Source organism: Crotalus tigris, unplaced genomic scaffold, assembly GCF_016545835.1.
Source record: "Crotalus tigris isolate CLP2741 ecotype Arizona unplaced genomic scaffold, ASM1654583v1 scf7180000024462.759394, whole genome shotgun sequence".
Taxonomy (NCBI): Eukaryota; Metazoa; Chordata; class Lepidosauria; order Squamata; family Viperidae; genus Crotalus; species Crotalus tigris.
The window spans coordinates 282,159-296,411 of NW_024100633.1; the positions used below are offsets into that span (position 1 = coordinate 282,159).

The following is a 14,253-nucleotide window of genomic DNA, read 5'->3' on the forward strand; positions in this document are numbered from 1 at the left end:
GCTAGGAGCCATTAAAGGCTCTGAATTTCTATTATGTATGTCTCTGAATGAAACAGAGAGTTAAATTCAAGTATTCTAAGTGACCATTTCCAGCTTAGTGGAAATTTACTGGTTCTGTCAATTTATGTACTTGGTTATGCTCTGTGTACTTAAACTGTACACAGTTTGTTTTACGGTATCTAAAATAGTATTTTTATTTTAAATAGCTTATTTGAAATTTAAAATTGGTGAAATGTAAGGCTCTTTTATATTTTGATACTAAATTGTATTGTTTCTATTTTGTAAAATGCCTTAACGGTAGAGATCTTGGAAGGAGACCAAGAGATATTTAATACAAAATAAAGGAATGAAGTCTCCTGTTGTAGGGAGTGAATTGTGGAGTCCAGATATGTTCTTTGTTTAATTTTTTTTTCTTCTGTGGGACTACTGGCTAGAAGGGTTGTTGCGTTTCTTATTGGCCACTGCCTCATGATAGAAGGTTTGGGGCCAAAGGTTTCCTTCACTGAACAATCTGCAACAAAACGGGCTGGGGTCTCTTCAGGTCTTGATGTGTTATTCCAAGGATTGCTTCAGAATGCCTTCTAGCTTGTTGTATCATGAGGAATCCCCAGTAATCCTGTTCTTCCCTCTCTACCCTCTTCATACAGTTTATTAATAATTAGCCTTGCATATATCCAGGGGACCACAAGAAAAATCTCTGTGTTTTGCTAGAGATAAATTGCAGGAACCCTTGGGGATGTATCTTCTTTTTTTTCCTAAATAAGTCTGGTTCTAAATAGATTCATATTTTACAGCTATGTAGGGGAAGGGGGATGCCATTAGTTTGAAGCAAATAACTTCTAAGTTATGAACCCAGAAATGTGGCCTGAGAGTTCTCTGGTTTTGCTTCTCACCCCAACTGCAGGCATCAAAGCAACACAAGTTGAAGCGGTATCACAGTCAGATCTATGTCAATGGATCCAAGTGTAACCTGAATGGGAAGCCCAGGGAGACTGAAGTCAGGGTAAGAAGAAAGGGAACTCGATGCACGGAATTTGGCAGAAAGCTATTGCAGAAGAAGGCTATCAGAGCAATATTATGTAGGTGTATATCAGTGTCTCTAGGGCAGACTTGAGAAACTTCAGATACCCAGATGGTAGCATAAGATCGTTGCCTCCACATTTCTTGTAACGGAAGCACTAGAAGAAGACCCCTACTTGGATAAGTAGATGTTTGATTGCTTGCTTGACTGAATTACTTATTTTTGTCCTGTGGTGGCCTTACCTTTCTTCTTAGAGCCCTTCTTTCACTTGTAGTTCTGTATTTCAGAAAAAAAAAAGAATTTAATAGGCCATTAAACTAGTGGTTGATGTAGGCTGAAATTCTGCCTAGCGTAGAATCTCAATTTTACTGTTATGGAGAGATTTCCGTTCCTTGCTTGCTGTTTTCAAAATGAAATAATCCAACTATGCTTCCCTTTGCTTCCTTTTCCCTAATTCATGAAAGCAATCTTCGGATAGTTTTCATGCCGTAGCTCCAAGAAGATGCAAACTTTAAAGGTAGAATGGGTCCAAAATGGATTCCAGGGCATTCTCAATTAAAAGGGTTTCCGGGAGAAGGATGTGAAATGTTGATGCTTGAACTCTCACAGAAATGCTGCCTGGGAGAATCATATTGAATAGAGGATAGGAGACTACAGTGTTCCAGTGGTTGGAACTCTCATAAGTCAGTGTCATTGGTTTTTCCTTACCTTGATTCCAGTTTTTGTGTGAGGAAGGTTCGGGAGACTACATTGCCCGTGTTGATGAGCCTCAGTCCTGTTCCTATGTGCTGACAGTCCATACCACCCGCATCTGCCACCACCCGTTTCTGCGGCCGCCATCCACAGCCACCCCTCAGTCCATCCGGTGTCATCCAGCCCTCAGCCCTGCTGAATATGTGGAATATGTCAAGGCCCAAGTATGTAAGTATACCCTGTTACTAAAGAGGGAGAAGGCCCGTCCCCATCTCCCTTAGTGAGGGTGAAAACGTAAGACTCATATATTGTTTTCCTGAAATTGTTCTCAAATTCAGTGTCAAAAACTGACTGTAGAAGCTATATGCACAATCATATGCTGGCCTAGATCATCTTTTTTCTTATTTTTGATAGTTATAGTGAGGGAAAAAATTATTCAATCCCCTGCTGATTTTGTACGTTTGCCCACTGACAAGGAAATTATCAGTCTATAATTTTAATGGTAGGTTTATTTTAACAGTGACAGAATATCAACAACAAAATCCAGAAAAAAAGCATTTCAAAAAAAATTGATTTGCATTTTAATGAGTGAAATAAATATTTGACCCCTTCGCAAAACATGACTTTGTACTTGGTGGCAAAATCTTTGTTGGTCTGAGAATCGTGGTGTGGTGTGGTATGTCAGAGGTTGTCCATTTGAAAGGTTCCTCAGCCACTGCTGCTATTTCTCAGATTTCCTTTAATTCTGATTAGATTGTAAAAAGAAAGCTATACCCAACACGATATTTGCAACAAAGAATCCTTTAGAAAATTCCTTGAGAGAAAATCTTGATATTATTATGATGATCTGTCCATTGAGCAGACATCTTCATGGGAGATAGAGTTTTATAGAGCATCTAATGTCTTAAATTGCTGCAGCTGATACCAAGCGCAAAGTGGAGGAAATTTCCGAAGAGTTGAAGACTCTAGACACACAGCTGTGGAACGAGCAAGCTGCCAGCACTGCTACTCAGGATTCCAATGGAAATGGTAAGCCATTGTTACCTTTCCCTAACTTGGGCCCCCCATATTTCCCATCAACCCAAGCACAGTCAGTGTGATAGTATTGAGATTATCTGGAGGGGACTAGATTAGGGAATGCAACATCGGAGTCATAAAAGTATCATTGAATTAGTTAACGTAGATGGTTTTCAGTGCCAAATTTTATCCAGAAGGGCAACAATTTGAACATGTAGGTAGAAATAGAAAAGAGAATGGGCAAAAATGTCAACCTCCTAAACAAATGCATCATGGAGTGTTTTATTTTTGTTCTTAAGGGTTTCCCAAAGATAGCCTTAAAGGACAGTGATTTCCTTGGTCCTTAAGACTCTCTGGATATAGACGACAAAAACAGTCAGTAAAACAGATCAGTGTAAGGCAATAAAGTACTAAACTGTAAAAATAAATCAACTGTTTTTATAATCACTAAATCTCAAAAGCTTGGGAGAAATAGCCTGGATTTATCTTAATATTGAAATAAAGCTCAGGTGTTGACCTGATTACTGGAAGAAGTGAGCCCATAACCAGAGTACCTCTCACAGAGTCTTACTCTTTAATGGTTTTGTTAAAAGTAAGAATCTTCCAGGTATAACTTAGGGAGCTTTTGGATGTAGAATAGGAGCAGCACATCTCGGATTCAAATGGATAAATTAAAATTTCCTAACTCAGCAATGATCAGGACAGGGCAAGATCTCTGTTTACCCATTTAAATGGATATTTCATCATTGCTTTGATGGATATCTTGATTCTGATTTATGGAAGGAGGGGCAATGCTTAAGCAATGGAAGCTGAGCTTAAGTAGTTCCTTGCATTAAGAAAAATCAACATTTTTGTATTATGGGCCTTCTGTTTAAGGTCAGAATCTTTGTGTGTGATATTGCAAGAAGAAAGGAAAGGAAGGAAGGAAGGAAGGAAGGAAGGAAGGAAGGAAGGAAGGAAGGAAGGAAGGAAGAAAGAAAGAAAGAAAGAAAAAGAAAGAAAGAAAGAAAACCCAACTAAATGACTGAACTAGATATAAAAATTCAGTGTCAAAAAGTGACTATAGAAACCACATGTATGGACCTGTGCTTGCTTAGATTACCTGTCTTTCTCATTTTTTGATAGTTGCATAGGATGGGCACAGAACTACATCCTCTTCAGTTTGTGGAACTTCTTGTATAGCATCTTGGGTGGGGAAAGAGCTCTGATTAGTAAGAGTTATTGCAAAGAAGCTTAAAGTAACCGCACAACCATACTCCATTTGCTTACAGAAAAGTTTCTCATTTGAAAATAGAGTATGGTTGTGTGGTTACTTTAAGCTTCTTTGCAATAACTCTTACTAATCAGAGCTCTTTTCCCACCCAAGGACCCTGCCATCTTCATTTGCTCACAGAAAAGTTTCTCATTTGAAAATGAAGATGGCAGGGTCCTGGTTCTTTTTTTATAATTCTTTTTACTGGATTTCTCATCAGCTCTCACACCATGCCTCCGATTTGGAAACGATTGAGCAGTTTCCTTCTTTGACTAGAAACCTCTAAATAGGACACAAGGTTCTCCACATGCTGTCTGGCATCTTGGTTCACAAATGTCTGGCCCAAGGGTGTTCTAGAGAAGCTTTTGCTTGGCTTGGATGTTTCCCTCTCATTTCATGCCCTTGCCTTTGCTTCTTTGATCAGTGAGCCCAGCCCCTTCTCCTCCTCTTGAGAGTGAACCTGGGGACGAGTCTGAGTTCTGGGAGAGAATGGTGCTGCACAGAGAAGGGAAAGCAACCCAGACGCCAGACCAGGCAAAGGTAAACTTCCTATCACCCTAACTGCAGCTCAATGATTCTGAAGCCGATGATGTGAAAGATGGATTCCTATCTCAAAACTGGTCATGCTACCTTTGGGACTGTGAGATTTTCTTTCTTCTTTCTTCTTTTTCCTTTTTGCTGCCGCAAGATGGTCCTGTCTTTATTTTGCACATTTTTCTCATGGCATCTGATTTGGTCTATGGTCGATGTATCTATTTTAATTTAATTTTGCATGCATTGGTATCCTGCCTTTTTAATATATATTTTCTGAGGTATGAATGTACTTATACTTTATACTAAAACACTGTAAATATAGCGGAAGGAAGCTAAAATCAGTGTAAAATCTTCGTAAAGCATGACATTTAAACAGCATTAAACAACATTTCCTGACAGTTAGAACAATTAATCAGTTGCCTCCAGAAGTTGTGGGTGCTCCAGTGCTGGAGGTTTTTTAAGAAGAGGCGACCATTTGTCTGAAATGGTATAGGGTTTCCTACTTGAGCAGGGGGTGGACTAAAAGACTTCCAAGGTTCTTTCCAACTCATATTCTGTTAAAGCTACTGAAAGCAGCAGAGACTAAAAATATCAGAGCTAAAATTACTTAAAATGCCAACAGCAATAGAAGTGCAGGAAATTAATAGGAGAACTGAAAGATTGTTCATGCTGAAAAAAATAACAGAGCATACATCAGGCAAATGTCTCTAGGGAAATAGGTGGGCACAAATTTAATTGTAAGAAGCCTTCCTGACTAAAAGTCCTATAAAGTGCAATTAAAAATTAAACATTTAAAAAGCAATAGCGCTTAGATTTATATACTGCTTCATAGTGCTTTGCAGGCCTCTCTAAGCAATTTACATAGTCAGCCTATTGCCCCCAACAATCTGGGTCCTCATTTTACCTACCTTGGAAGGGTGGAAGGATGAGTCAACCTTGAGCTGGTGAGGATCTAACCCCTGGCAGACAGCAGAATTAGCATGCAGTACTGCATTCTTAACAACTGCACAACAGTGGCTCCTATTCCCTTGTCACATTTCAACAGAAGAGGGAATTCCGTAATCTAGGTGGTATAAAAACATCTTTTGTGTTAATTGATGGTTTTTATTTTAAAAAAGAGAAGGCAAAGAATACAGCCTTTGAAGATTTTAAAGCTAGATGTTTTCTATGGTTAAATATCATTCTGTATGATAATCCTATTGAGGAACAGCAACCTCAGCTAAAGAAAGATGCAGAAAAAGTAGAGGTTCCTAGTCCCAAAGGTGGTTTTTCAACAACTACTGAAGGGCAATGCCATCGACAAGCCACAAAACTACTGTCTTTACCCTGGGAGAGCCACACAATGCATATATGGACTCCCCAAAATCTACAAAGAAGGAACTCCACTCAGACTAATTGTCAGCAGCATCAACTCTGTCACCTACAACATTGCAAAATATCTAACCACCTTATTTGGCAATGCCACCCATCATCAACAATTCACAGGACTTTGCCAGCAAAGTTTGGAAACTAAAACTGGACCCAGATGAGACCATGTTTTCCTATGATGCGACTTCACTCTTCACCTGCATTCCAACAACTTCCATTAGTGAAGAAACAACTGCTGCAAGACAGCACTTTAGGTGACAGAACCAACCTCAGACCAGACCACATATATGCCATGCTGGACCTCTGCCTGACCACTACCTATTTTAAATACAATGAAGGTTTCTACAGACAAAACATGTCTATACCATGGGTTCACCTGTGTCCCTCATTGTGGCCAATTTTTACATGGAGAGTTGGAAACCAAAGCCCTAAACTCCTTCACAGAAATTCCACCCACTCGCTGGTATAGGTATGTGGGCGATACTTGGGCCAAGATCAAACACAGAATTGGAAGCATTCACGAAACATATCAACTCTGTGGACAGATACATCAAATTCATGCAGGAAGATGTTAAGAAAAATAGCCTTCCTGGACTGTGCAGTACACATTAAGGAAGATAGAAGCCTTAGCATTGACGTTTACAGAACCCCTCCCCCCACAGATCAATATTTACATTTTGATTGTCACCACCCACTGGAACACAAATTGGGAGTTATCAGAGCCCTACATCACCGAGCTAAAGGCCTGCCTACCAACAAAGAGGGGAAAGTAAAAGAACTAAAAACATATCAAGGAAGCCCTCAGAACGTGTGGTTATCCCAAGTGGGCCTTCATCAAATTCCCCAAAAGACCCAGCAGGAACTCCGCCATAACAGACAAAAAAAGAACAATAAACAAAGCAATGTTGTCATTCCATATATTGCAGGAATATTTGAAAAGCTCAGGAGGATCTTCAGCCAACACAACAAACGTGCACATTTCAAACCCAAGAATACATAAGGCAGAAGCTTGTCCACCCTAAGGATAAAACACCGAGACACAAATTGAGCAACGTGATATATGCAGTACAATGCAGTGAGATGCGCAGATCTGTACATTGGGGAAACAAAACAACCACTTCATAAACACATGGCACAACATAAACAAACAAACTCTTCAGGACAAGATTCAGCAGTCCATTTGTATTTAAAAGACAAAAGCCACTCTTTCAAAGACAGCAAAGTGCACATTTTGGACAGAGAGGACCACTAATTTGAAAGAGGGGTCAAAGAGGCCATCTGTGTCAAAATTGAGCAGCCCTCTCTCAACAGAGGGAGAAGGATACGACATCACCTATCTCCAGTCTACAACACAGTCCTTTCAGCAGTTCCAAGAAGGCTCCCCACCCATTTGCACTACTCAGGTGATTCCTGAGGACACAGATAAACCTCCAAGTGGCCTCAACGACTCTAAAAGAATGCAAATGACCAGCTGTCTGCAAGGAATTTAAATCCTTCCATTCCCCACCATCCAGTCAGAGCAGAAGAAACTTCTTGGATGAGAAGCAAAATGTCTTCAAAGAAAAACGAAGTCCAGTTCCCTCTTGAAAAAAGCACCTTTGGGACAACCATGACCTGGATGACTGACAATCTCCATAGACATAGAGGTCCCTAGACTAATAATAGCACAATTAGGAATGAGACATAGTGGTAGACACACAGAACAGCTTCAGCGTGTATGGGGGAAAAAAAACAGTATGTTGAATTGAGTACATCAGCCAGGATGAAAGAATTAAAACCCAGATCAGAAATTCATCAGGCAGAACAAATGGCAAAGCTCAAAGATGTGTCACTCGGAAATCCTAACTTATTTATTTCTGAGTGTTTTTAATGTGCAGTGCTTAAAACAAAACCATTTCTCTATTCTCCTTTTTATAGGCGGAAGAACCAGGGATGAAGACAGCAGACAGTCGCCTGGCAGGTAAGTGTAAAGTGGTTTGTGGATGGATCTGGATCAGGGGTCTTCAAACTTGGCCCTTTTATGACTTGTGGACTGCAACTCCCAGAATTCCTCAGCCTGGCATGCCTGGCTGAGGAATTCTGGGAGTTGAAGTCCACAAGACATAAAAGGGCCAAGTTTGAAGACCCCTGATCTAGAAAATATTCTATGAACGGATGCCATGGGAGTGAGTCAGCCAGGAGCATATTTGGGACTTCAGTGTACCCTCTCTATTTCTCAGCAAGGACTGACCTTCAGGCAAATATGAACGCTTTCCACTTAGCTTTCAGCATTGACAATACTCATATAGCACATTTATATATTTAATCACCTCTGTGGAGACTAACTGCTCATTCAGCAGCAACACTGACTCTTAATCTTTTTCTTTTTCCAGCTATTTTAATTGTTAAAATAATAAAATATAAAGGAAAAAGAAATCTACATTAGATAGAGCAGTGTTTCTCAACCTTGACAATTTTAAGGCATGTGGACTTCAACTCCCAGAATTCCACAGCCAGCATTGCTGGCTGTGGAATTCTGGGAGTTGAAGTCCATATGCCTTAAAATTGTCAAGGTTGAGAAACACTGAGATAGACAATGAAACAAATTAAAGAGAAGCAACTATTAAGCATAATTAAAAACATGATGGGAAAACTTTCACTTTCTGCTTCCTTTCCATTTGTTTCTGCAATTGCTAACCACAGCTTTGACATTTATACTTTTAATTGAACATAGAAGAGTGTTCTAATATCTAAGTTTTTTCGTTTGTTATTTTTTACTGGGCTGATAATTTACTTTCTAAAAGCCATGTTCCAAATGTCTAAATTTACCTTGCCATGTAATGTGTTAGTACACAATGGAACCATTCTTGCTTAAATTGGATTAGCCCAATATAATAGATGTATCCTGCCACTTTTGCCATGACTGTGTATTCTGTGTATTTTTGTCTTCCAATCTGATATTGATGGTAAAGTTTCTCTTTTCCAGTGTAATGTCAAATTTGTTCTTGCAGTTGTCAGATATAACTTAGTAGAGTGTGACTGTTCATTTATGTTTTCTGAGATTATGCCCAATAAGCATATTTGTGATTTCAGTTAACATTTTATTTTTAGGACTTGGTGAATATTTTGATTATTTCTTCCCAATATTTTGGGGTTTGTTTTTTTTTACATAGCCACCACATATGATAAAATGGTCTTATTGTCATACAATTTCCAGTATTTATTGTTATACAATTTGTCTCTCTTAGAAATTATTGGCAGAGCAATATGCCATATGTAAAAATATTCTCTTAATCTTTGGTAAAAGTAAAACAACTTGCAGTGGTAAAACTGGGACAGGCTAGAGCTTGGCTTGGGTATACTGTAAAGCAGTGTTTCCCAAACTTGACAATTTTAAGGCATGTGGACTTCAACTCCCAGAATTCCACAGCCAGCTGTAAAGCTATAACGTTTTGTGCCCATGTTCCATTTTCCTAGCTCAAGGAACAGAAGGGAAATGTTTTCTTCGCTTTTTAATTGTCTGCATTTTGCTGCTATGCTCAGTTGGAAGCTGTGATTAGACTTGAAAAGGACTTGTCTATTATATATTTTCTTTGATCTACCATGATATGTGAGCTCCACCTCTTACAGTTTAATGGAGCAAACCATGGTTCAGAAATGCTAGTTTAATGTTATGGATAAATGTTATTGTCAAGGCAAGAACATTCGAGCAAAGCAAGAACAATGCCTCGAAGTTCTTTGAAGAATTTCATATGTCGGAACCATAACAGTTATCTTTCTGCATTTCTGTTTGGTGTTAATGCTTTTGTTATTAAACCTAAGTTACTCAAAATGAAATGAAAGCTTCCAATCACTTCCTCATGTTGGCTGGAAAAAAAATAAAGAGAAAGGCAATATATGAACTCATGTCTGAAAAACATAGTATAGAAGTTTGGTTTTTTTAAAAAATATATTTTATTGGTTTTTAACAATAACAATTTCCAGTGCCTGGTGTACAGTGTGTTGCCTTGGTTTATATATTTGAGAAAGAAAAAAAGGCAATAATAATTAATTAACAGTCAATAATGATTAAATTTGATAATTCCATAATTAGTATATTAATTCATAATATATTTCTTTGATCTTCCCTTCTCCCATTTGTATTCTTCTTCAACAAACAAATATAATTCTTAATATTTTCAATATATAAATGATTAAATATAGACATTTTTTCATATTTATACAGATAGTGATAACATCTATGTATAACATTTTTATTGGCTTATATTATTATTATAACCATCATTTCATTAGTTCACCATGCATCCTATTTTCGTGATTTTTGTTTCAGCTTAATTTCCCCTTTTATTCAATCCATTCTTATCAGTCATGATTTTCTCTATGTTAGACATCCAAATATCCAAATTTTTCCATTGAGGTACACCATCCCATTTTTTTCATATTTCATGTATTATAAAAATACTATGTTTGTTATCTATTTTATAACATCTGGGTATAACATCCTTTCTGATCAGCTTATATTTCACTTACATTTATAAAAATTATATCATCCCAATATTTTTACATTTCATATATTGTAAAACATACTATATTACTTAAATCTCTTATTTCCCCTTGTTATAGGGCCCCTTTATGTTCAAAGTTCTCTATTCTTTTAACCATATTCAAACAAGTGTTTACTCATGTAATACTCCATCTGGTAGGGCGTGTTGAATCTGTCTCTAGCCTTCTTTTGCCGAAAAGCTTTCCAAGTTGATATATTCTGCTTACCCGGCAGTTCCTGTGTTTTTGCAAGTATTGTTGGGAATACAGAAGACAGAATTAGGTAGGATATATACTTTCTGTCTCCCAAACTCTAATGATTCTCTTGGGAATTCTATAGTCCACTCCATTTTTATTGTTATATCAAAGTCTTGTAGACTTTTTCTTGTTTGTGTTGGATTGTAATTCTTTCCATTTGTAGCTTCGTCTATATGATCATGTTCTTCTGATCTGTATTCTGTTATCTGATTTGTTTGTTCATTCGCCGTCATTTTCTGAATGTTTTTTGATTGTAGATTTAGATTGGAGATGTCTTTATTTATGTTGTCAAAGTTGTTCTGAATTTCCTCGTGGTTGAAATCCATTGTCATTTGTATCTGTCATAACTGCGTACATTTCCTCTTGGAAAGTATTTGTCTTGCCTTGAAATATTGCTTCTGAGGGTCTTTGATGTTCCAGGCTAAATCCTTCAGGAGTGAATATTGAGTGTGGTGTCCTGTCATTTTTTGATAAGTGTACGATATCCATGTTGTCTCCCTCCTTCAAATAGTCTTTCATCAATATTTTAATTCAAGGGTTTATTATCAATCAATCAAAATTGAAATTCAGTATGTTAAGCCATCTTAAGTCCTTCCTATAGATTCTCCTCTAAAAGATTAGCCAAGAGCCAAAGTTTTTCTTTTTCTCTAAACAATTCTTAAATTTAGTCAAAAGTCCAGGTATTTTTCTTTCAGACATTTTTTAATCTTATGGCTGGGCCAGCTCTTCTTTGTTCCCAGCTGTCTACAAGGTTATTTAAAATGTAAGGGAACAGATTATTCTTCATTTCTGGGTATCTTGCCAGTTTCTGATTCACTATTGTTGATGTTCTGTGCTCTGATTCTCCACTAAATGTGAATAGTTGTTCATTTTTTAGTTTTTTGCAGACAAAAAATTATTATTATATATTTTTTATAATTTCATTAAAACCGTTTTAGATGTAGTCTTAGCAGTTTTTTTTAGTTTCTAGATTTGTCCAGACTGTAGTATTTTAAATTTAATTTCAGTCTATTTCTTTCCCCCTTAGAATTAATTTGCTGCTTCCATCTATGAGGGAATGGGGATATAATCCCCTCCCTTCATTTTTGGAGGTTTTCTTTCTTTGGGGGGCTTTCCCAAGATTCAGTTAATAGACAGAAGAGAGAAGATCGATATTCTCATCAGTTCCAAGCATGCTGTTCACCAATGTTCTTGTTCGTGCTCTTGGACTTCGGCTGCAAATAGCTTGGGCTAGACCAATGGCTCCCAACCTTTTCTATACCCCGCACTCGTAGAACACTTCTGATATATTCTTGTACCCGTTACAACGAATTATGCATATACACTATAATTTTAAAAACCCAAATTTTCGCACCCCCTGGAATATCGTCTCGCACCCTGGTTGGGAACCCTGGGCTGGATGCTGATATGCTAGCCTTTCTCCTGTCGAGTCGGAGGGCTTCCCCCGATCGAACAAAATGACTGCCGTTGTTTCGTGATCCACACAGCGCCCCTCCTTCACGGTTACCTCTTCGGGGCAACTTCAGACCTATTTAGGGTCCCCCTGGCAGGACGAAACTGGCCGCAGGGAGCAGAGCTTTGCTATCCCCCAGCCATGCACTATGGTGCAAAACCAGAAGTCAGTATTGAACTTTGTTTTATTATAGGGCAGTGGTGGCGAACCTATGGCACGGGTGCCAGAGGCAGCACTCAGAGCCCTCTCTGTGGGCACGCACGCCATTGCCCCAGTCCTAGGTCTTCAGCTGGGTTTTATAAAACCTTTTTGCTTTAGGCCTCTGCCGCCATGTGCAAAAAAAAAAAGGTTCAATCAGTCAGTTTCAACTTCTCGCGGAAAAAAAATAGATCTTGCAAAGTTGGGATTGATTGAACTTTTTAGTCCCACCCAGTCTGCCGTTACCACCGCAGCCACGCCCACCCAATTGGCCATGCCCACCCAATTGGCCACACCCAGCCAATGGGCCACACCCACCTGGCACTCGACGATGCATAAGTGGGTTTTGGGTAGCAGTTTGGGCACTCAGTCTCTAAAAGATTCGCCATAACTGTTATAGGGATAGGAAACTATGAGGTAACTAGAGCAGAATTCCCTAACATTTTCGGCTTTGCAGACCCGGGGGGGGGGAATGGTACCGTGCAAGTGGGCAACAAGTGTGTGCGCATAGCTCCATTTATGGGAATGGCAGGCCCACATGTGCACCCGCTGCTTATGCAAGTGGGGATGCGCTCGCCAGTCTCTTCTGTGGCCCAGTTCCAAATGGCTCACAGCCCAGTTATGGTCTGCAGCCTGGGGATTGAGGACCTGTCAACTAGAATATGTAGAGCATATCAAACTTTCGGCCTAAGGGCTGGATGCATCACCAGGAAACCGCATCCACCCCATTGCCGCAATGGAGAAAAAGCTCTGATACGTTGCGCGACATCACGTGACATCGCGAGTTTGATATGTCTGATGTAGAGTGACAATTGCACCACATTTCCTTGTGCAAAGAAAGCCAGTGTAGGCACCTGTTTAGCAGATATAAACTATGGTGCAGTGAAGGAAGCCTAATGAAAAGGTGGGGCTTCCATCTCTCTGCAGACACAGAATTATACAAATAGATACAATCAAATTTGCATATAGTTGATGCAGGTTGCAGAACTGAACATTGCTAGGTGCTGTGTACCTGTTTCCTGCAGGTATCTGATCTCCAAATAAATTACATTTATTTTGTCTGTATTTTTCCAGATTTTAAGAAAAAGATACATTTCAAAGTTATTCGAAACCCCGGGGAGTTGGTGCAGTTTATTCAGGAGATGAAGGCGAATGCCCAGAAGGTAAGGCTTTTTAGTTGGATTTCCTAAACAGACTCAGTTTACTATATGACAAAAATCTCTTTTGCCCATGTACTACACTGAGCAATCTTCCCCATCTTGGTGCTCTGCTGATGGTTTGGATTTTAATTTCTATAAGTCTCAGACAGTAGGATACTGGCCATTCATAGATTCACATTCACACCAATGCACATAGAAAGAGGGAGGGGGAGTTTACAATATTTTGTAAAATGTTACCCTGTGGTAAGATGGGCAGCCAATTAATTTAATAAACAAACAAATGAATAAATAAATAAATAAATATTTTGTAATTGGCCTTGTTTCCCCAGAACAGCTGATTTGTATACCCAAGATCCTTTCTGAATGTGCCCACCAACCCACAATGCCTGGAAGCCCTTTTTCCACCTTTTATATGATCGTGGCTCTAAAAGCATTTTAACTTGAGCTGACAGTTAGACTGAGTGGGTTGACCAGATGCTGCCTCTTCCCCCATTGCAGTTTCTGAACTCCCCCATGTCCCTTTAGGGCAAAGAGAAGGCTGGTGAATCTGAAGACACGATGCAAGAAAGCTCACCCAAAATTAAGGCAGACCCAGAAGCAGGACACCCTGAAGATGGAGCTCAGGAGAATGAAGAAGATGAAGAAGATCTACTAGGGAAATTTGAGAAGGAATTGGAAGACATTCTGCTACCTAAGTCTGAAATGGCCAAGCTGAAGGAAGAAGTGAAAACTGAAATGGAGAAGGAGTTTGACAACATCATTGATGAGGTCAGGATCT

The 14,253-nt window shown here is 39.0% G+C and overlaps 1 protein-coding gene across 4 annotated transcripts in view; it reads left to right on the forward strand.

Annotated features, from left to right (window-relative positions):
- The window catches only part of OS9 (OS9 endoplasmic reticulum lectin), a 39,337-nt gene that overhangs the window by 12,586 nt on the left and 12,498 nt on the right, over positions 1-14,253 (forward strand). For all 4 annotated transcript variants that reach the window (XM_039332756.1, XM_039332757.1, XM_039332754.1 and 1 more), the window contains 7 exons: positions 905-1,003; positions 1,741-1,942; positions 2,633-2,743; positions 4,408-4,523; positions 7,803-7,845; positions 13,390-13,478; positions 14,001-14,243. In XM_039332756.1, coding sequence (XP_039188690.1) covers positions 905-1,003; positions 1,741-1,942; positions 2,633-2,743; positions 4,408-4,523; positions 7,803-7,845; positions 13,390-13,478; positions 14,001-14,243 — 903 coding nt within the window. The remainder of the gene's footprint in view (positions 1-904; positions 1,004-1,740; positions 1,943-2,632; positions 2,744-4,407; positions 4,524-7,802; positions 7,846-13,389; positions 13,479-14,000; positions 14,244-14,253) is intronic.